We start from the raw sequence: 22,875 nt of genomic DNA, 5'->3' as shown, positions 1-22,875 counted from the left end.
TGTTACAGGCCGGAGCCTAGATCAGGTCGTAACAGGAACACAGAGGTGTGTGTGTGTGTGTGTGTGTGTGTGTGAGCACATCTGTGTAACTGAGTGGTAAGAACACAGCCCATTCTCCTCCACACAGCAGATCTACAGTTCTACACATCCCAAGTAAAACAGCTCCATGCGATGAAGGAAACCAAGGAAGTTTTATTTCCCAATTCTAATTCTAAACTTTTATACAAATAGTAAAAAACAAACACATCAAAACATAAGCTATATATTTTTTTTCTATTCTAGTTTTGCTGTAGTAACAGGAGCTGCCATGGTGATAACAGGTAAAGGTATGTAGACAAAGGACACCTCACTGCTTATTTAGGACTCCTAAATTTGTCTTACACTCTTAGAATATTCTGTATTAATGTTATATTGATTTATGTCATGTGATTGTATGTTTAAATAAGTAGTTTGTGTCTTCACAACAAAAGTAAAACCACAAATTGGTAGTTGTGCTGTTGTATGAATTTAATGTATTCATAGATATTTTTGTTGATAATGCAAATAGTATTTATTATTATTATTATTATTATTATTATTATTATTACTACTACTACTACTACTACTACTACTACTACTACTACTACTGTTATTTATTAAGTAATATTATTTATTAAGTACATCATGTACCCTTCTGATAAGTTTTCTACTATGCTTTACTTGAAATAAAGACCCCCCCCCCAAAACACACACACACACACACACACACACACACACACACACACACACACACACACACACACACACACACACGTATAGGTTTAGTTTCACAATATATGTATAGGTGTATAGGTTTAGTTTCACTTTCATGTTTTAGCATATTTCTCCTCTGGTAATACTGTTTCATATCGGCTGGGAGATGTACTTCTTTTGTGTATTAGTCCTTGAGTATGGCAGGTTAAATCAGTAATTTAAATGTTAGTCGTGGCCACTGCATTTCTTTCTTTATCAAGTCATTGAGTCAGTTCGAGAGATGTGCCGCTAGATGGCGCCCAAGTACCAGTTATACTGATCTTACTATAGCCTTTACATATGACTGTGTAAAACGTTTATTTTTATTGTGCATGTTGTCATTTACAAAGGTAATATCTGTATTACCATTTAAGGTAATATCTGTATTTGTGCTTGAACTCATAGCATTATTAACCTCTTCTCTACTTCACAGTTCTGTAACATCAAGTCCATGCCTGTTATTAAACCTTTGATCTCAGTATGGCTTTAAGTGGTATTATGGCCAACACACCAGGTTGAACACAGTATAAAGACAAACAGTGGCAGTTATCCCAGTTCCCTACAGTAGTCTACTATGGTTTTGAAATCTTGAAACTTCGACACAACTGCTTCGAACATCTCAGTGCTTCACTAAGCCTCATTTGTCCACCACCACCTATAGTGTACAGTAAATGTAGTCAACAACTGATGTATACTCATTAAGGACAAAGATACCACCACCTATAATGTACTGTAAACGTAGTGAACAACTGATGTACACAGATTAAGACTGCATGGATGAATGCACTAGTATAAACACATCTCAGCTCTCGAAAGATTCACACACTGTATGCAGCACTAGTATAACTACATGTGCTCATAACAAATTAACATGTAGTACACAGCACTAGTATTAATACATGAGCTATCAATAGTTTCACATACTATATGCAGTGACAGGCAGTAAATCAAGTATATTTAAGTTGAGAATTGACTGTAAATATGGTGAAATTCCACTTGAATTTGTCATTGGGAATGTTATATACTGATTGTGCTTGTGATTGCTTTCTATTTGGTGTTACTTGTTGCTTTGACAGTTGACAGTCAATGTGCACATATATGGCCATTACATATCAGAGCAACTCTCCAAAGCAATATGCACATATATATAAGTCATTACGTTATCGGAGAGCTTAGCGTATCACTCCAAAACAAAATTTACAAATATACGGGCTGTTACGGTATCTGAGTGCTCGGCGTATCCCTTCAAAGCCTGAGGGAACTTTGAAGCCTATAAGCGAGCATTATGTTCTCATCCACATGTATTACACATTATGCCGCATACAGATTTCTTTTATTCTATATATTTCCTTATCTTTATATTTTCTTACTGTTCCCCTTTTTAAATTTATTGTGTATATTCTGTTTTTATCTGGCGATGGACAGTCATATGTACAAATATATAAAACTTGATTTGAACACGAGTTTTTAATTTATTTAATGTAACAAATGTCAGTGCTCAGACACAGTGAAGGTCTTCGGCACTGAAAATCATTAATAAATCACTAACCAAACATAAACAGTATTTAATAATTCAATAATACATCTGAAAGCATCCAGACTCCAGTTCCCACTGTGTGAAAATGTTACAGCAGAAGCTCTCAGAGAAGACTTCCATCATCTCCTGTGGGAAGAATTCTGGAAAAGTTTTGAATGTGTCATGGGCATTTGTTATTTAGATTTTTTGAAACATCTTTAAATAAAGCTGACAAATGAAAGTGTATAGGTTTTGTGGTATTTTTAAAGTGAATTCTAAATATATTCTGTATATCATACTGTTTTTGTGTATTCAGTGGAATATGTAACTGAATCGATTAGTGTGTTCAGCATTCTGCCGTAAACACTGTTTCAGTTGTCCACCCACCCTGTTAATATCAGTGTTTACTTATGTTTCAGGTGGGGCTTCAAGTGTTTTATTTTTAATATGTTGATGTGAGTTTTGTCAGGCATTGATTCACTGTTGAATCACTTTTTATGTATGAACTGTTGACAGGGAGCAGAGAGCAGCATCTCCAGTGTCCAGCTGTGTGTGTGTGAAGAGGAACAATTCCATGATGAAGCGTCATAACTCCAGGAGTGAAGAAGGAACCTCTGACCCAAAGTGAGGAGATTTCCATCTGCATTTAATCTGATGAAACAAGAAGAGGGAATATTCAAGATAAATGAGATGTAGTGAAAGATGTAATTACTCAACACTTTCCTCATCTTCAATGGGGTAAAGAGAGCAGAGTCTTCAACACCCAGCTGTATGTCTATGAAGAGTGACTGGTCCATGGTTGATCCTCCTAAATTCAGCAGTGGACCTGTGACCTCAGTCCAACGGTGAGTGACACATAACATACTCAAAGATTCTTCATAAGTGTAGGTTTCGAAGGCTGGATGGGTACCTTTCTGTCAGTAATTTAATGTCTATTCCATTTTAAGAGTTTTAAGATAATTTGAATGTTTGTTAATGATGATCACTGAGTGATGATGACAGTCACCGATTCAACTTAAATAGGTCCTTCTTTTAATGACAACATGTATGACATTGGGGGCAAATTAAAAGAGTTAAAGCTCTCTGAGGATGAGTTCTACCATTAAGTGATATATGTACTTTTTAAATACCTTTCCATAACTAATAGGGGAACAGAACACTGTGAGGTGTTATTAAACACTCAGCTGGGGTTGTGTAACCTACACACTACAGTACACACCAGAGGAAGGTGAGGTGCTAGTATATAATAGTATATAATATGTATATAATATGGTATATGGTGTGTCTGTATTATAACCTATTATACCTGTGCTGATTAAGATGTCATTAGGAAAAGTCCTAACAAAGTAATGTCACAATTGCATCTTCTTTACCTGTAGCCCCACCCACGTCTAGCTCCACCCACCTCTGGCCCTGTAGATGCTGTAGATGTAGCGCTACTAGACTCTACATTTATTTTTTATTTTCTGGTGACTGATTTTTAGCCCTAATTTTTGAGTTTCTAGTGACATCATCACATTTACCTAAATATACTGAAAGACCAGGTTATTCCATCAATGGATTTTTTCTTCCCTGATGGAACGGGCATATTCCAAGATGACAATGCCAGGATTCATCGAGCTCAAATTGTGAAAGAGTGGTTCAGGGAGCATAAGACATCATTTTCACACATGGATTGGCAACCACAGAGTCCAGACCTGAAGCCCATTGAGAATCTTTGGGATGTGCTGGAGAAGACTTTGCGCAGTGGTCCAAATTTCCCATCATCAATACAAGATCTTGGGGGGAAAATTAATGCAACTCCGGACAGAAATAAATGTTGTGACTGCAGAAGCTTGTGGAAACAATGCCACAGCGAATGCATGCCATAATCAAAGCTAAAGGCGGTCCAATGAAATATTGTGTGTGACCTTTTTTTTGGCCAGGTAGTGTACATGTTTGAGGTAATTAGTAAACTGATCTCATGTCTGTATGTGTATGTGTGTGTGTGTGTGTGTGTGTGTGTGTGTGTATATATATATATATATAATCATTACTGACATGTCTATATGTATATATACAGTCACATTATTGATATCATATATAGACTCAGCTCTGATGTCATATGTGTGTGTAGTTTTATCTCTGATGACGTCGCTGAGTCATATCTGTGTATATATATATATATAGTTTCATTTCATTACATGCCTGTATGTGTGTACGGTTTCATGACTGACTTGTGTCTAGTATAATGTTGCATGTCTGTATGTGTATATTGTTGTTGTCTTCCTGTCTATCTGTCAATCTATCTATCGATCTAGCTCTTCATTTCAGACTCTTGCTAATGTTTTATCTAGTGCTTGTTAACGTTATTGCATCATTTTTGTTTGTTCTAACAGTGTTTGTTTTTGCCATGTGAACCCTGTGTGTCTGTATTATGACCTGTTATGCCTGTGCTAAGATGTTATTAGGAAAAGTTCTGATAAAGTAATGTCACAATTACATCCTAGCCACCTCTAGACACCCATTTCTAGCTCTGCCCACATCAAACTGCACCTACTTCTGCTCGACCCAATTATATCTCCACCCACTTCTGACTTCTGAGTATTACTGCACAGTGTATATGTCTCTCTGTGTATCTCCTACTCTAACCTTGTATCAGTCTGTTCATTATTAATGCCCAGTTGTCCATCACTATCCAATTTTGTTTATTTGTGCACAAGTCTGTTAGTATTTTCATTAGTACGTTAATATATGGTAGTTTAATTATTGACATTTTATCTGTATATGTATGTAAATATACTAGTTTCATTACTGACATTATGACTATATATATCTACAGAAGAACCCATCCTGTTCTACACCCACACAAAGACATGGAAGAGTCCATAGAGCAGGACACAGAGTCTGCACAGAGTCTTACACACACACAAAACCAGCATGAAGAACAAGTATGAGAGTTTATTTGAGGGAATCAAATCACCAGAGAATAAAACCCTCCTGAACAGGGTTTACACACAACTGTACATCATAGAGGGAGAGAGTCAACGAGTGAATGAAGAACATGAGGTTTTACAGATGGAGAAAACACTCAGGAAACAGCTGGTACAAGACACTCAAATCAACTGCTCAGACATCTTTAAACCCATACAAGGTCCTGAAGGAGATATGGAAGAAGGAACATCAGAGCTGTAATGGATGAAGGTGTCAAACACAAGGAACCAAAAGAAGATAAAAGCCCAGAAGTGTCAAAGCTCAGAACTGTTCTGACTAAAGGCATTGCAGGCATTGGGAAAACTGTCTTTGTGCAGAAGTTCATTCTAGACTGGACTGCGAGAAAAGACAATCAGGCTGTAGATTTCATCTTTGTACTTCCATTTTGGGAACTGAACCTGATTAAAGATGACCAGTACAGTTTGCATAGACTCCTGTGTGACTTCCACCTTAAGATAAAAGACCTGGTATATGATGGTATATGATGTGTTCAAAGTTGTGTTCATCTTTGATGGCCTGGTTTAAAGCAGAATTTCACTGAACTTTTCCCAGTGTAATAAAGTGTCTGACATAAGCATGACATCATCAGTGGGTGTGCTGATGTCAAACCTCATCAAAGGAGAGCTGTTTCCCTCTGCTCTCATCTGGATAACCTCCTGACCAGCAGCAGCCAATCAAATCCCTCCTCAGTACATCAACTGTGTGACAGAAATACAGGGATTCACTGACCCACAGAAGAAGAAGTACTTCAGGAGGAGAATCAGAGACCAAGACCAAGCTGAAAAAAATCATTTTACACATAAAGACAGCAATGAGTCTCCACATCATGTGTCATATACCAGTCTTCTGGTGGATCTCAGCCACTGTGCTTCAGGAAATATTAAAATAAACTGATTCAGAAATCCCTAAAACTCTGATTGAGATGTACATACATTTCTTACTCACTCGGACAAATATAAAGAAGCAGAAATTTGGTAACAGTGAAAAGAGAGACATTATAACACTGCTAAAAAAGAACAGAACTGAGATTCTGAAACTGGCTGAACTGGCTTTCAAACAGCTGGTAAAGGGAAATGTGTTGTTCTATGAAGAGGACCTGAGAGAGTGTGGCATTGATATCACTGAGGCCTCCGTGTACTCTGGGATCTGCACTGAGATCTTTAGGGAGGAATCTGTGCTTTACCAGAGGAAGGTCTACTGCTTTGTACATCTGAGCTTTCAGGAGTTCTGTGCTGCTCTCTATGTATTTCACTGCTATGTGAAAAAGAACATGGAGGTATTGAAGATCTTTCTGTGTGGAAGGAACAGATCTCTTCCTTTCTGAGAAGTGCAGTGAATAAAGCCTTGAAGAGCACAAAAGGAGACCTGGATCTCTTCCTCCATTTCCTTCATGGCATTTCCCTGGAGTCCAATCAGAAACTCCTACAAAGCCTACTAACACCCACTCAGCGCAGCTCAAAACACCCTGTACTCAAAACACCTTTACAAAGATAATTGTGGGCTTGGGGGGGGGGGGCTAAGAATCATGACATTTTAAATATAATGTAAATGTTTTCAAACACTTTGGTTAAACTCCTATACTAATAACAGTCATTAAAATGGATGATCTGAGTCAATGACAATAACCTTTGTGATGGTAATCACTTTACAGACAGGAGGGGATCCAGGTGCAGGGTGTGAGGTTTAATAGAGAAGCTACAGGACAAAAACACCAGCTGATGGCAAAAACCAGGGCTGACAGACAAAGGACCAGGAGATGAGAGAGCAAATGTACAAAAACACTGTCCAATAATCACAGAACCAGGGTAGAGAAAATCCTGTAATGGTATAGAGATAGAAATAACAGTCAACAAGATTTACAGTCCAGTCATTATTACAGTAATACTCAACAGTCAGCAGTACAGTAATACTGGTCCTGTACTGAACAGTCAGAAGTACAGTAATACTGGCCCTGTATTGAAACAGTGATAAATGGGGAAGAGGGGCTGGCACATGGTGCATGGTATCAGATAGGCCACCATCAGTAACTAAACCAATAAAGCTGTATATAACTTATATATACCCATAATCTATTAGGTTGTAACATTATACAGTGTAATACTGCATATAACCTATGAAGTTATGGTATGTTTGAACCTATAAAGTTCAAAGTAAAAGATTGAAGTTACTATAAAGTTAAAATTATGAAATTTCATATAAGTGCCCCTATAAGATGTGTATTGAATAAAGTTTCCTACCCATAAATAAAGTGTAAAGGTCTACCCATCAAATATACTACTAGAAACACTCAGATGGGATTATTAATTCATTTATGAATGAAAACAATAACCTGTGTATCCACAGTACAGCACTTTCCAGATGAATTTTCCTAAATAATTGAGACACCAGATATTCAGGGATAATTGATGCATTTTGTAAAATAGCCACTTTGAGGTGGCAAAGAGGTAGCATTAAGTTATTGTGTGTTCTTTTTTTTTTTCACATGGTGTTTATCCAGAATTTTATTTGGATTAGTCCTGGTAAACATCAGCTTGTGTTGTGTTGTATGCATTGTACCTCCACATACTGGAAATTGCCAGAACATTTACAGTAAACCTGCATGTGTGTAAGGTAGTGTATTAAAAATAACTGGGGAGAAGCAGTGGTAGCTGACATTGGACTGTACCATCATCTCTATATGTGTGAAAGGTGTTAAATAGTATAATAATAATTATTATTATATTGCCTCTTGTAATGATCTGCTCATCGCATGTGATACTGCTGTGCTGCTTCTAAGACTAGGTATTTCATATACAGTTTACAGAGCTCAGTACACTCATATTTGCACTGTACACACTACAAACTAATAGACTATATATAATGTTTGCTGTATGTTGCATTCTGTCCAGTCATTTGTATATATGTATGTATGTGTGTATATATTAACACTAAATTACATTTTCTTTGTTTGACTGGTCAAACATTTTTGTATTATTCTCCTGTAGTTTACTCTCTGTTGTACTCTCAGAGGCCTGTTAGGCACTTTCAAGATGTTTCTCTTTCTATGTTTTTAATATGTTCTTTTCATAAATATAGTGATATATCAGTTTATAGTAAAAATGTAAGAATTTTGTGAAATATCTATTTTGAGGTAGTAAGGAGATAGCGTTTTGAAAAAACGTTGAAAAAACCTGTTGAAAAAAACAATCATCAGAGTTGGGTAACATTATCAGAGCAGAAGGGAGCAAGTTTTCTTCTGGCACAGTTTGGTAAGTGGCTTGATTCATGCATCCTTCACAAAGAGAAATCTGCCCGATTCCAGCCTTGCTGAAAGACCCCCAGATCATCACCGATCCTGCACCAAAATTCACAGTGAGTGCGAGACACTCTGGCTTGTAAGCTTCTACAGGTCTCTGTCTAATCATTATATAACTAGGTGTTGGACAAAGCTGAAAATTGCACTCATCAGAGAAGATGACCTTACTCCAGTCCTCTATGGTCCAATCCTTATGGTCTTTTGCAAACTTCAGTCTGGCTCTTCTTTGCTTCTCATTGATGAAGGGCTTTTTTCTAGCTTTCCATGACTTCAGCCCTCCCTCCAGAAGTCTGTTTTGAACTGTCCTCGCTGTGCAATTCACACCAGCTGCTGTATGCCATTCTTTTTGTCACTTGACCTCATCTTATGGTTGTTAAGTGACATTCGAATGAGGCAGCAATCATCATGGTCGGTAGAGAGTCGTTTTTGACCTCTACCAGTCTATAGCTGTTGTTGTCCCATGTGTTTGCTGCTTGACCTTGTTCTTATGAATGATAGAAGCAACTTGCTCACTGTATCCCTCTGCTAGCAAAGCTATGGAACCCTTCTTTTCCTCATTAAGAAACTTTCTTTTCAACTCTTTTGACATGGTCTGTAGTTGTATTTTGACTAATATTTCCAGCCACCATGTCGCTAATGTCATTTCATGTTTTCTACTATGCTTTCATGACAGAGAAGCAAGACTTACAAGAGTGTGACAAAATAAGTGGTTAGACTGAGTTTCTCTTCATTGCTTGCACACAAAGAAAGGAAGTCTGAGATAAACCACTAGACAGATCCAGTTAAAACCAGTTGCAACCACAGAGGATGTGTCAGAAAAGATGCAAAGGAAACTGTAGATCACATTATTTTCCTCATTACAGACAATTGGACGTGTTACAAACTCATGCACTAATTCTTGGGCATCAGCCATTATCAACTGAGGTAATTTGAACATACATTTATCTTATATATAACAAAAATGGATTCTGTAATATCTATTTTGAGGGTTGTGAAGTAATAAAATGTTTTGGGGTAAAGGAAAAGCTAACAGTTATTCTGTATTTTCGTGAGGCGATCTGTGATCTAATTAAAATTTTGAAGCTCTCTGAGGCTTTGAAGCTCTCCATAGCAGGTGCAGAGAGGTGCAAGACTGTCTTTGAAAGCAAAAAGATGAATAACGTATCTGGGGTATCTTAAGGTCAAAGACCTTTTGGGGTCTGTAAGTGCAGAGCAGAGGCTCTGATGAAGGTGGTTTCAAGGCCTCCATGCAAGTCTAAGGCACATCACTCTGGACTGAGGTTATGTGCTACACCTTTATCTACATGCTAGACTAAAACCCATTAAGTTTACAAGCTTAGCTAGCTAACTTAACATATATCCTTTAATGCTCATGATTCTCTGCCCAATGAATAAATGCTCAGACCTGGAGCTCCACTTAATGCGTTTTTCAATATGTTCATTAGACCGGACCATGAGAAAACCTTTAATCGATTACAGTGTAATTTTACTGCAGTTATCCTAGAACAGTTAGCCAGCTATCTGACAGCTATTCAAACCATGATAATCAGATAACCAAATGCAATACTAATCAGATAACCAAAATCAACATTTTTTTGTATTGTCCTCTTAGTTTTTGCCACATCTCATGCAAAAATTAAACATTTTTTCAGAATACATGAAGAATAATTGCTGCATAAATCACTTCTGTTATTATGTTATGAAATGTAAGGGACAAGAAAAGAATGAGCTGAATTCAGTTTATATCTATTTCACCAAAAACTTCACTAATTTTGGTAGCCAGAAAGTCTATGAGGCTATGTCTAAAATTGGGTACTATGCACTATGTACTTGAAATGGCAGTGCATACTATTCACATAATATACTTAGTCCTATTTTCAAATGAGTGTGGAATACTTTACCATTACAGTTGATCCACCCATAACCTTTGATCTTGGCAACATAAATTTTTAATTGTTGTGCTGAGCCAAATTTAAACTCCTGCGAGCTCACAACATACACAAAGACCAACATGTCTTGCAGCATTTTTACAATGCTTAAATCATTACAGGAGAAGACACAGAAACCAGAGGCTCAGTACTCACAGCAGAGAGTGGGTGTCAAATTAGATTGTTTTATTATTGATCTCAGACAACCTTAGATCATGCCAATTAGATTATCAAAAGAAATATTTTACCACATTCACTTTACCCAACACACTCATATTCATTCCTGTCTCCATGCACACAGCACACTTTACCCAACACACTAATTTTCACTCCTCTCTGCATCACTCACACAGCACACTTCACCCAACACACTCACTTTCACTCCTCTGTCTATTGTTGCACTGTGAACATATACCATTGAACATGTTTGTGATCCTTCTGTAAACTGGAGTCTGTTGTCCTTCATGATGCAGGATGGCCAACATTAAAGAACATATTCTCTTCAGTCTAAATGAACTGGAGTCAGAAAACCTGGAGACATTCCAGTGGTATCTGAAAAATGGTCTGGAAGGTTTCCCCTCTATTCCAAAATCTCAGCTGGAGAAATCTAACAGACTGGACACTGTGGACAAGATGGTGCAGAAATATGGCCCAGATGGAGCTGTGGAGATCACACTGATCATCCTGAAGAAGATGAACCAAAACCAACTGGCTGAGACCCTGCAAATCAAACACAGTGAGAACAAAGCAGGTGAAATCATGTTCACTATTTATACTCACTATTTCAGGATTTTATATGCTCATAGCATTTGGTTTTGTTTTGTTAGTGGACTCAATAGACAAAGAATGTAGTGGAAAACAATGCTTAGTTAATTTATACACACAGCACAGCCAGTGACATGGGCAGGGAGGGAGGGAGACGTGAGTGCTGAGGTCAAGAGTCTTTATTGCCCTGTGTGCTGAGGTCAAGAGTCTTTATTACCCTGTGTGCTGAGGTCAAAAGTCTTTATTACCCTGTGTGCTGAGGTCAAGAGTCTTTATTGCCCTGTGTGCTGAGGTCAAGAGTCTTTATTGCCCTGTGTGCTGAGGTAAGGTGTCTTTATTGCCCTGTGTGCTGAGGTAAGGTGTCTGTATTGCTCTGTGTGCTGAGGTCAGGTGTCTTTATTGCCCTGTGTGCTGAGGTCAAGTGTCTTTATTGCGCTGTGTGCTGAGGTCTTTATTCTCAATGTGAAAAGGGCACAAAGCATAGAAACTGTTCTTCAGTGGAACAGTACTGGGGTAGAAACTATTCTTCAGTCTGACAGCACTGGGGTATAAACTGTTCTTCAGTCTGGTTTTGTGGGTGTATGGGGCAGTGAAGCACTTGCTAATTGGCAGAGGAGAGAAAAAACTGTGGCTGTTGTGGCGCAAGCCTCTGTGGATGTTCATGGCTTTGTGTAATGCTGCAGGTTTTGTAGAGAGCTTCCAGTGTGGAAGCATTGAGCCCGTGACCCTGTGGGTTTGATTATGTACTGGAGGGTCTTCCTGTTCTCAAAGGTGCAGCCAAACTACCATGTTGTAATGCAGTGTGTGATCATGGATTCTGTGCTGTGTGATGTTTTGACCAGAATCAGTTGTGGGAGGTCAAACTGCACCATGCCAGAATATCACAGCTCAAACTGAAGGAGCTGTCAGTGCACCTGTTCTACATGGAAAAGTGTTTCAAGGCCCTGTTAATTTCTTCACTGGACACTATAAACTTTACAGTAATAGGGTGTAAAGACTAAACACAGCTCAGACTAAATCAGTTTCAGACATCAAAATGACATCTCAGACACCTTCACACTGACTTGTCTGTATTTTTATGGGCAGCTCATTTCAAGAATGCAATATAAATCTGATGTAAGGCTGAACAATAATTACATGCTTTATTAATAAGAAAGGCAACATTTAAGCCACCTATAAGAATGTCTAGGATACCTAGATGAAGAAAATAAACAGAAGTAAGAGAGTGGTGTAACATAAACCTTAGAAAGGGCATCAGCTACCCATTATCCTAAAACACCAAAGCTTAGCTGTTCCATCTAATAAACACTATATCAGCTACCCATTATCCTAAAACACCAAGACTTAGCTGTCCCATTGAATAAACACTGTATCAGCTACCACATTATCCTAAAACACCAAAGCTTAGCTGCCCCATTGAATAAACACTGTATCAGCTACCACATTATCCTAAAACAACAAGACTCAGCTGTCCCATTAAATCAACACTGTATCAGCAACCACATTATCCTAAAACTCCTGTATTTTACATTGGGAACTCCTTTGGTCTGCAGCGTTATCACAATCTAGTACCACTTATCTACTAAAACAACCTAAACCCAAACCCACACACACCCACCACAACTGTCAGTTACACATTAGAAGAGAGGAGTAAAGGCACCTCTGTAAAGTCCATGATGACACCCTCATCAACACTGGCTATCCTGTAGCTGTTTGGTCAGGCAGATGTAACACCCCCTCTAAAAGAAAAGACTGAGCAACTCCAGTGTCTCTGAGGATGAAATGGGGACACCACACTCCTGACCAGAGAGAGATACACTTCCCTCTGTTAGAGAAGAATATAATGTTGCACTTGAACAGTTAGCTGGGTGAGGACACCACACTTCTGACCAGAGAGATACACTTCCCTCTGTTAGAAAATAATACAATGTTGCACTTGAACAGTTTGCTGGGTGAGGACACCACACCCCTGACCAGAAAGAGATACCATTCTCTCTGTAGAATCAAAGCCAAATGCCACTATGTAGAATATCTGGATAAATTTCACTTTGTATTCTCTTTCATTTACAGTTTACATATTTATTTCATATATTCAAAAGACCTAATGTTATTTTATTAGTGATCTCAATTAAATTACAAAGTAGAATATGGCAAAACTCAAAATCATCTGGTATATAAACATTGCAAACAAAGATTTGAATAACAAATGTTCTTTAACAACAGTGAGAACAGTGATGTCAATCTCAGTTTAAACATGGACAAATCACAGATGTAGTCCAATAATGATGAACAATGTGTTTTTAACACAGTGTATAAATTACAAAATGCCAATTAAGAAATGTTCAGTGTCTTTTTAAACATAGCAGTCAACCAAAAATTGCACAAAGGACTTACTCACTGTTAATAAAGTAGGTTTTATATTTTCTGCTCTTTACTCTGATGTCTTTACTCACAGGTGAAGACAAATGTGAAGAGTTGACTGTTAAGAGTCCAGCAGGTAAATTCAATCCAGACACACCTTTAGGCATGAATATATATTACAACTTGAAACGACATGCTCAAGTAAGCAACAGAAGCAATATCCTTGGTTCTCATGAAGTCCTAGTCTGGTACTAAAAGACCTAATATGGGTTCTACAAGATCGAGTCTAGAGTACAAAATCAATCTGCCACAGGAGTGACCTAGGAACAGTTGCCCAGTCAGTCTAGAGCTTCTCGTTGTTCAGGGTGAAGCAAACCAGGATGGAGAAGTAAGTTGCTGGGGTGGAAGTGGAAGGAGCAATATGTTAATGGGTCAGGGAGGATGTAGATGTACCTCGGCATAAAGAGAGGGTGGATTATTAGGCCTGATCAAATAGTAAAGTGTGTAAAATAAGGGTATATAATGTGCAAAGATGGTATATTCTAACTATGGCAGCAAAGCTAAAAGGAGCTAGAAGGAAACACAGACATGAGGAACATCCCTGGAACATCAGTACTCCACTGCTCTCAGTCAACAAACTAGAATGATAAGAGATGGGATGGGAAGTAGTTAAAATGTCTGAATATACAATACTCTCAAACATATACAGGAAGGTTATTCCATAGAGTGGGAGTTTTATAGGAAAAGGCTCTGGGCCCTATGATAGATTTCCTTATTTTCCTATAAATAGTCTGTATCTTTTAATCTAAGCAGACATAACAGATTATAACAGACCAAGAGTTCACTACGGTAGTGTAGGGCTTTTCATTGCTTTGTAGATCATTAGAAGTATTTTATAATTAATACAAAATTCTACTGGTAGCCTGTGCAGTGTAGCTAAGATAGGAGTAGTATGATCAAACTTTATAGTTCTAGTAAGAACTCTGGCTGCTGCATTGTGAACTAACTGGAGCTTGTTTATGCGCTTAGTAGTACAACCAGATAGTAAATAGTCCAATCTGGAAATGAGAAACACATGGACTAAGTTTTTTGCATCATGTAATGATAACATATTTCTAATCTTTGCAATGTTCCTGAGGTGGAAAGAATGTCCTAGAAATGTGATTTACATGAGCAAAGATCAGTTAGATCTACACCAGGAAAGGGCTAGTCCCCTAATCACAACAGCATTTTTGAGCCTATCTAGTAAAATGTTACAATCTTCAGTATCAAATGCTGCACTGAGAATACAACAATACAGGTAAAGAGCCACAACAGGTCACTAACTACTTTAATCACAGTGGTCTCTGTACTATGAAGAGAGCTAAACAGTTAGTGCACAAGTAAAGCACTGCACACACACTGATTATGAAGTAATGGAAGTAGAACTGAGAGATAATCCAAAGAGATAAGACAAAGCAAAGTTGCAGAAACTAAGAACTAATATCCATCTTGGCTAATTTAAGGACTCAATGAGCCATTACAGACAATTCTACCTCTTTGAGCAATGCTAAAGACTTTGACTATCATTTGGGATCTTTTTGATGTTGCCTTATTTGGTACTACTACTGATAGTTATTCTACTCTACCCTAGTAAAACAAAATGGAGAGAGAACATGATATAAAGTTAACATTTTGAAATTACACTAAAACAGACACTTTCCATATGCACAAATTATAAGAATCATGCACATAACTTTTTTCTTCCCATTTTTTAAACAGCTGTAGGAAAAAGTGATCTCAGTAGGAGAATGAAAATAAAATATAAGGAAAAATTTGAGAAGTTGTATGAAGAGGCTCCTCTAGAATGTGATCGTGTGCCTATAAAAGACACTTACACTGAAGTTTACATGATCAAAGGATGCACAGGAGGAGTGAACACAAAGCATGAAGTGAGACAGGTGGAGGAATTGGACCCCAAACAAGAAGAAACACCAGTCATACTCAGTGACCTCTTCAAAGTGCAGTCTACTGAAAACAAGTGTGGAACTAAAGTCCTGACAGTTGGTATAGCTGGAGTGGGAAAAACAGTCTCTGTACACAAGTTCATTCTTGACTGGGCTGAAGAAAAATCCAACCAGGACTTAGATTTCCTACTGTACCTACCATTACGAGAGCTGAACTTGATCAAGGATGAAAAGTACAGCCTATCAGAACTTATACTTTACTTCCATCAAGAACTCTGTTCTGGAGAAGAAAAGGAGATATTGAATGAAAAACATAGGTTGCTTTTCATACTGGATGGATTGGATGAAAGTAGAATTCCTCAAGATCTAGATCAAAAGAAGATATCTAATGTGAATGAGAAGACAACTCTTGATAAACTAATAACAAACCTCATAAATGGAGAACTGCTTCCTTCTGCTCTCCTCTGGATCACTTCACGACCTGCAGCAGTCAGTAAGATAAATGATCAATACTTTAACCCTGTTACAGAAATCCGTGGATTTAATGACCCACAGAAGGAGGAGTACTTCAGGAAAAGAATCAGAGATGAAGATCAAGCCAGCACAATTCTCTCACATATTAAGACTACAAGAAACCTTCATATCTTGTGTCACATACCCATCGTCTGCAGGATCTTAGCTACCGTGTTTCAGAAAATGCTGAAGGAAGGTGTGGCCTTAAAAAATGCTCCAACAACTCTGACAGAAATGTATCTACATTTCCTGCTGTTTTTCACAGGTCAAAAGACTAAGAAATACAACACAAAGCAAAGCACTGACAATGCAGTTTCATCTGAGACAAAAAGAGCAAAGGTGCTGGATATTGTGAAGCTTGGAAAGTTAGCCTTTCTTCAGCTGCAAAAAGGACAACTTCTGTTCTATGAGAAAGATCTGGAAGAATGTGGTATTGATGTCTGTGAGGCTTTAGTGTACTCTGGAATCTGTACACAAATTTTTAAACAGGAGGGGAAGATCTACAGCTTTGTGCATTTAAGCTTCCAGGAGTTTCTTGCTGCTGTATTTGTGTTCCTAACATTCAGGGGTGAAGGCAACCCACTCCTTAAAACCCCAATGGAGAAATTGAAATGGAAGTTAAAACACAGACTGCATGATCTGCTCAAGACAGCAGTAGATAAAGCCATGAGTAGTGAAAATGGACACCTGGACCTTTTCCTCCGTTTCCTCCTCGGTCTCTCACTGGAGTCCAATCAGAGGCTCCTGAAGAGTCTACACCCAGAACTGGACATCAAAGAAGAGCGTTTAGAAAAGACTGTGAACTACATCAAGAAAACCATCAAGAGAACAAAATCCTTTGAAAAGATTATCAATCTATTCCACTGCTTGAGTGAACTGAAAGACAACTCTCTGACAAGTGAAATACAGAACTTGCTGAACTCAGGAGACCTCTCAACACAGACACTCTCATCTGCACAGTCTTCAGCTGTGGCGTTTGTGCTGCTGATGTTAGAGGAGATTCAAGAGAAATTTGAGCTGAAGAAATTCAAGCCATCAGATAAAGGACTGAGGGAACTACTTCCACTGTTGAAAAACACCAGACGAGCTCTGTAAGTATATTTTGGATTAATAATTTTAATTTTGAAAATATTTTATTGCAGAAGCTCCTTCTGTAACTAATCAAATTATGTGAATGTATTTCTCAGTCAGAGCAAACTGAACAATAGTTTTCATTTCCAGTGGTAAAAGGTTGTACTGTAAGTATACTTTGAATGGTGAACATTTGGGAATGGCTTTTCTGACAGCAACAATATTAAAGAACATTAAAGACTTTATCTTAAGAGCAGACCAGTGCATTCCAGAATTACTGCAATATCTTCTTACCAGTTGGAATGCAACACATGACTGTCATTCTGTCATTCAAATGTCCCACTGGTTTCTCTGGCAAACACTCAGAAAATCGGTATGCAGGTACTTGTATTAATCCTAATAAATGTTATGTTGATAAATGTACTGAACTTTAAGAATATTCGATGTTATCAAGTAATTTATTTGAGTATACTAGTTTGGGCCCACCGGCTGGCCTGCTAGGCGGCGTTGGTGCATAATCTACACTTCTCACAGATACATTTATCACTAATGATTAATCTACACTTCTCACAGATACGTTTATCACTAATGACGGAGGAAGAGTAGATAAACATGCTGTGCTCAACACAAGCAACAAATGACTGAAGTCAATGTGAAACACAAATACTAGATAGCTGGTAAACACTTAGCTTTGGTTAGTTGTCTGCATCAGCAAGTTTTGAATGGTCAAGTAGTCTCCTGTGACTTGTAGACATGGTTGATATCAGAATTGTATGCAGTTGCAGAAAATGAATAAACAATAGGACAGTACAGTAAAGACAGTACAGTAAAGTATTGTTCACGTGAAGGAATTTCAAAAACAAAAAACAGCCATCATCATAGCTGTTCCATCAAGTGGTAATAGAATAATACAAAGTCTAGTTTGAGAGAAACACATGGATTTCATTATGAACTGTCTCATATTTTGTGCGTGCGCACACACACACACACACACACACACACACACACACACACACACACACACACAATTAGCAATATCTTTTCATTATCAAACTCCTTTTGTGTTGTCTGTAGATCCTCTGATTGAACTGCATTTTGTACTGTATGTATTGCTTTGTAGATTATCTGGCTGTGGTCTCACCGAAGAGTCTTGCAAATCTCTCGCATCAGTTCTACAAACAGAAAACTCCACACTGAGAGAACTAGAGATGAATAATAATAACTTGCAGGATTCAGGAGTGAAACACCTCTGTGCTGGCCTGAAGAGTCCACACTGTAAACTGGAGATTCTCAGGTAAGCTTTCTGTTAATTCATTCTCGAATGGAACCATTTTGGTGCACCATTTATCAAATATGATTGTCCTCTTCTTTAAATAAATTACAAAACTGCCTTGTAGTGCAATATTAACAGAGTTAAAATAAGAGCCAAATGACACATTTCTGGTGAAACTAGCTGCATTTCATTAAATGACCACACTATGGCCACAAAGAGTTACATTTTACTGCATGATCAGATTTTTCACAACTAATAGTAACAAATAAATAAATAAATAAATAAAATTAAGAATATTAATAATAATAGTAACAACAACAACAAAAATAATAATAATACGAATTATTATTATTATTAACATTATTAGAATTATTATGATCTTATCATCATTATTATTGTTATATTGTTATGTTGTTGTTGTTATGCAGTTAGTTAAGTAGCTTGGTGGTAAGTTAATTTGCCTCTCAGCATTAGGGTCTTGAGTTTGAGTCCCTACCTCAGTGAAGTTTCTGTCTGCACTTGGGTCTTGGGTTTAAGCCCCTATCTGAGTGGAGTTTCCATGTTTCTCTCAACACTTGGGTTCCAGTCCCTATCTGTGTGGGTTTCCCTCATGGTCACTGGTTTCTTCTCACAGTCCATAAACATGGAAATTAGGTTGATTTGATATTCTAAATTGTCCTCTTTGAATGTATGTTGGTGCTCTGTGTGTGTAGGTATGTCCAGTAATTGTTGGTAAGTAACAGAGTGACAGGACACAGCAGAGTAGCCATAACAGAGAGACAGGGCACATACATGTGTGTATATATATATATATAAATTGTGTGTGTGTCTTTTCTGCAGACTGTCTGGTTGTTTTGTCACAGAGGAAGGCTGTTCTTCTCTGGCTTCAGCTCTGAGTTCAAACCCTTCCCACCTGAAAGAACTGGATCTGACATACAACCACCCAGGAGAGTCAGGAGTGAAGCTGCTCTCTGCTAGACTGGAAGATCCCCACTGCAGACTGGACACACTCAGGTATGTTCAAATCTCCTGTCCTTGATCTGATCTGATACTAAACTGTGTGTTCTCAAATACAACCTGCTCTCATACACAGTGGAGCAGGAACTTTAGCATTATTATGGAGAGTGTGTGTGTGTGTGTGTGTTTGTATGTTTGTGTGTTTCCTACCTACTGAAGGCCATAATCATCTGTTCCTCATGTATGTGTGACAGGACTCCCTGTATCATTGGTCCTACTGTATGTAGCTCTGCTGGACAGTAAGATGTTCTAAATGTCTTTGGCTGTAAATGTGTTAGGGTGGGTTGGTTAATGCACTAAAACTATCAAAACACTTCATACACACCTCAGAATCAACTCACTACACCAAAGGGTACTCTTGTATCACTTACAAGGGTTCTCTCTCAACAAGAACACTTCATCCTTCCTAACACACTGACCTGAAGAACACTTACACCAGCTAACATGACAAAATGAGTCATGTCTTTAATATTGTACATGAGCGAGACAGAGAAACCTATTTCTGTGTGTGTGTGTGTGTGTGTGTGTGTGTGTGTGTGTGTGTGTGTGTGTGTGTGTGTGTGATGAGTGGGAACAGTATGTGTGTGAGAGAGAAAACAGATTTTTCAGAAATATAAATTCTTTACCCCAAGATATTCTTTCTCTCTCTCTCTCTCTCTCTCTCTCGCTATCTATCTATCTATCTATCTATCTATCTATCTATCTATCTATCTATCTATCTATCTATCTATCTATCTATCTATCTATCTATCTATCTATCTATCTATCTATCTATTCAGCTTTACTGGCATGACCATATGCAGTAACAGTATTGACTATATATAAGCAGTATTACAAAAAACAACAACCTTTGCAATTGAGGAAAGTAAGAATTCAGTTATAATAAAGAACTTGAAAAGAACTGAATTTAGTATGAAATAATAACTGGAAGAAGTGAAAATAAATAACAATTATAAGAATGGGGAAAAAATAACTAGATAAGTACATAAAGGTGTTTCTAAACGGCAATATAGTGTGTGTGTGTGTGTGTGTGTGTGTGTGTGTGTGTGTGTGTGTGTGTGTGAGAGAGACAATGTGTACATGTTTATGTTTGGGTGGGCTACTAACTATTTCTCATGTTATGGCAGGTAAATATGTCACCCAGATAAAGCGATGCTTTCTTTCTTTTCGCCCAACAGGACAGGCAGTTTGTCAGTGTTCGATAAATACTTAAAGTTGGGGTGGATCGTCTCAAATCTAGTAAAGTAAATTTGATGTATTTGGTTGAATGTTTCACATTCAGTGAGAAAGGGCAGCTCTGTCTCTACAGTGTCTTTGTTGCACTGATGTCTTATAATGGCTGGACAGCCAGGCTGTGTTCACTTAGTCTGGATTTTGTCAATGTGGTTCTGTGTTTAATATCAGTCACTTTGGCGCTTCTTGGCCAGTTAACACTGCATTTTGCTTTGTGCTTGAGTTTATTTGTTCCAGGTGATGTAGTTTTGTTTTTGAAGTGATATAATTTGGCTGGATCTGACTGTATTTCAGTGATTTTTCTAATTTCAGAGAAATTATGAATTTTGACAGTTCTGATTTCTACCAGATAGTGATTCCACCTGAATCTCTCCCTCCTTTAATGTCAGGGAGCTTAACAACAGAGATGAGGATTTCCTTGTAGTTTACAGGATGGTGAGGTTCCCTGGAGATTTATGTCTTTATCTTTTGTGTTATTTGTGAATTCAGTCTTTATACTTTTGTACCCAGACAGGGATAATTTTATGCCTCAACTATTCCATAGAGAGACAGATAATTGGTTCATTATTTAAATGAAGTATGAAAGGAAAAACACAAATACAAACAGATTCAAAGTGAGATAAACCTGTAAAAGTGAAGGATTATGTTGATATTATATGTACACACATGTACAATTCATGTATGTAAACATACATATTAACATGGTGTCATGACTAACCTATAAACAGTGATATTTATTTATTTATCTATTTATTTATTTATTCATTAATGAATTGTGATCTTAGCTCAGCAGTCTGTTACATATGAGGTTGAGCATCTGTGTGATCTCTCCATCTCTGTAGTGTTTGTGGAGGGTGGAGTTTGTACTACAGAGGCGTAGGTCTGCTGTTTGGGCTGTGTTTTGGGGGTGGGTGTTGATGGCAGGTGTACTTTACTGTGGATGGCTTGCTGGGCAGCTGGCAGAGATGCTCACAGTGTCCTTGTGCAAGTGGACATGGTCATGAAGGCTGTGAATGCTGAGGCTGGAGTGGTGTGTCAGGTGCACATTAGCCAACAGAGCACATCCACGGGAAATCTCTGCGTTTATCTTGTGGATTGTAGCTGGATGGAAGTCTCTTCTGGGCAGGAGGGTAGAAATGGTGATTTTGGAGGAGGGGAAGGTCTCTGTGGAGGTCTGTGCTACTCTTCTTACACACTCTGCTACTCTCTTGCTTTGCCCTCAAGTCATTCTGGATAATGAGGTGGCTTGGATTACCTGAGATGGCATGTATAAGAAGCTGGAGGGAATTGCTGGCTCGGGAACGCCAAACCTTTGTAACTTTAGATTCTGGGAAACGCTGTTCCTCGTTTAAGAATTTTCCATTAGAATCAATTAAAATTACTATGCCTGCATCTGGAGGAATATTTGTATTAGGGTTTTTATCTGACTGAGTGTGGATGGACCGGATGGGGCTCAATGTGGCAGTCTGTGGTTCAGAGTTGATTTAGTGTTGTTCTGCAGAATCTGAGGTCTGCTGGTTAGCTTTTTTTTCTCTCTAGCTCCTCCTTCACGGTGATCATGGTACAGTCCCTGAGCTGTAGTTCTTCTCTTTTAGTGTCTGTAGCTCCTCCTTCAGGGTGATCATGCTACTGTCCCTGAGCTGTAGCTCCTCTCTTTTAGTCTCTGTAGCTCCTCCTTCAGGGTGATCATGGTGCTGTAGTTCCTCTCTGTCTGCACTGAGCTCCTCCTGAGAGCCTCTTTGTTCTTCTGGAGCTCCAACACTTCTCCTCTCAGTTCCAGAAGTGAGTTTTTAACTGATCCAGATGATCTTTGAGATGCTGGGAGCGTTCATTGGATGGTGGGTTGGACAGAAGAAGATGTTTGAATTCTATTGTCTCAACTTCCTGGAGAGAAAGACTTTCTCTTTGCTGGAATACCATGCTGTCAATTTGTCTGTGCAGTGCTGGTTTATCCTGTGTTGTGCTGGTCTGGCCTGTGTTGTGCTGGTCTGTGAGGTGTTTTCCCATCCCTCCCCTGAACCCTGGGCTACATGGCTGCTAGTCTCCTCCTCCTCAGTTACTTTCTCAGTCTCTGCTACTGCTCTGATGAAGGTAAACTTTCCTGAACAGAGCAGAGTCCTCACTGCCTTGAAAGATGATGGTGCCGTTGTGATATAAACATTCACAGTTAGGATGGTGTTATCCTCATCTTCATCTTCAATGACTATCTTTCT

The 22,875-nt window shown here is 38.3% G+C and overlaps 1 protein-coding gene across 2 annotated transcripts in view; it reads left to right on the top strand.

Annotated features, from left to right (window-relative positions):
- Positions 1-9,441: 9,441 nt before the first annotated feature.
- LOC113584763 (NACHT, LRR and PYD domains-containing protein 6-like) overlaps positions 9,442-22,875 on the top strand; it is a 17,463-nt gene continuing 4,029 nt past the window's right edge. The window contains exons 1-6 of one of the 2 annotated variants that reach the window (XM_081713089.1): positions 9,442-9,479; positions 10,957-11,234; positions 13,704-13,745; positions 15,371-17,159; positions 18,260-18,433; positions 19,253-19,426. In XM_081713089.1, the coding sequence (XP_081569215.1) occupies positions 10,958-11,234; positions 13,704-13,745; positions 15,371-17,159; positions 18,260-18,433; positions 19,253-19,426 (2,456 nt within the window). In that variant the 5' untranslated portion in view covers positions 9,442-9,479; position 10,957. Of the gene's footprint in view, positions 9,480-10,665; positions 11,235-13,703; positions 13,746-15,370; positions 17,160-18,259; positions 18,434-19,252; positions 19,427-22,875 lie in introns of those variants that run through there. The other variant, XM_081713095.1, reaches the window with a different exon arrangement.

Source organism: Electrophorus electricus, chromosome 1, assembly GCF_041902795.1.
Source record: "Electrophorus electricus isolate QZ-2024a chromosome 1, ASM4190279v1, whole genome shotgun sequence".
Lineage (NCBI taxonomy): Eukaryota > Metazoa > Chordata > Actinopteri > Gymnotiformes > Gymnotidae > Electrophorus > Electrophorus electricus.
Note: the sequence above shows the minus strand (reverse complement) of the source record. Positions and strands in the feature narration are given on the sequence as shown.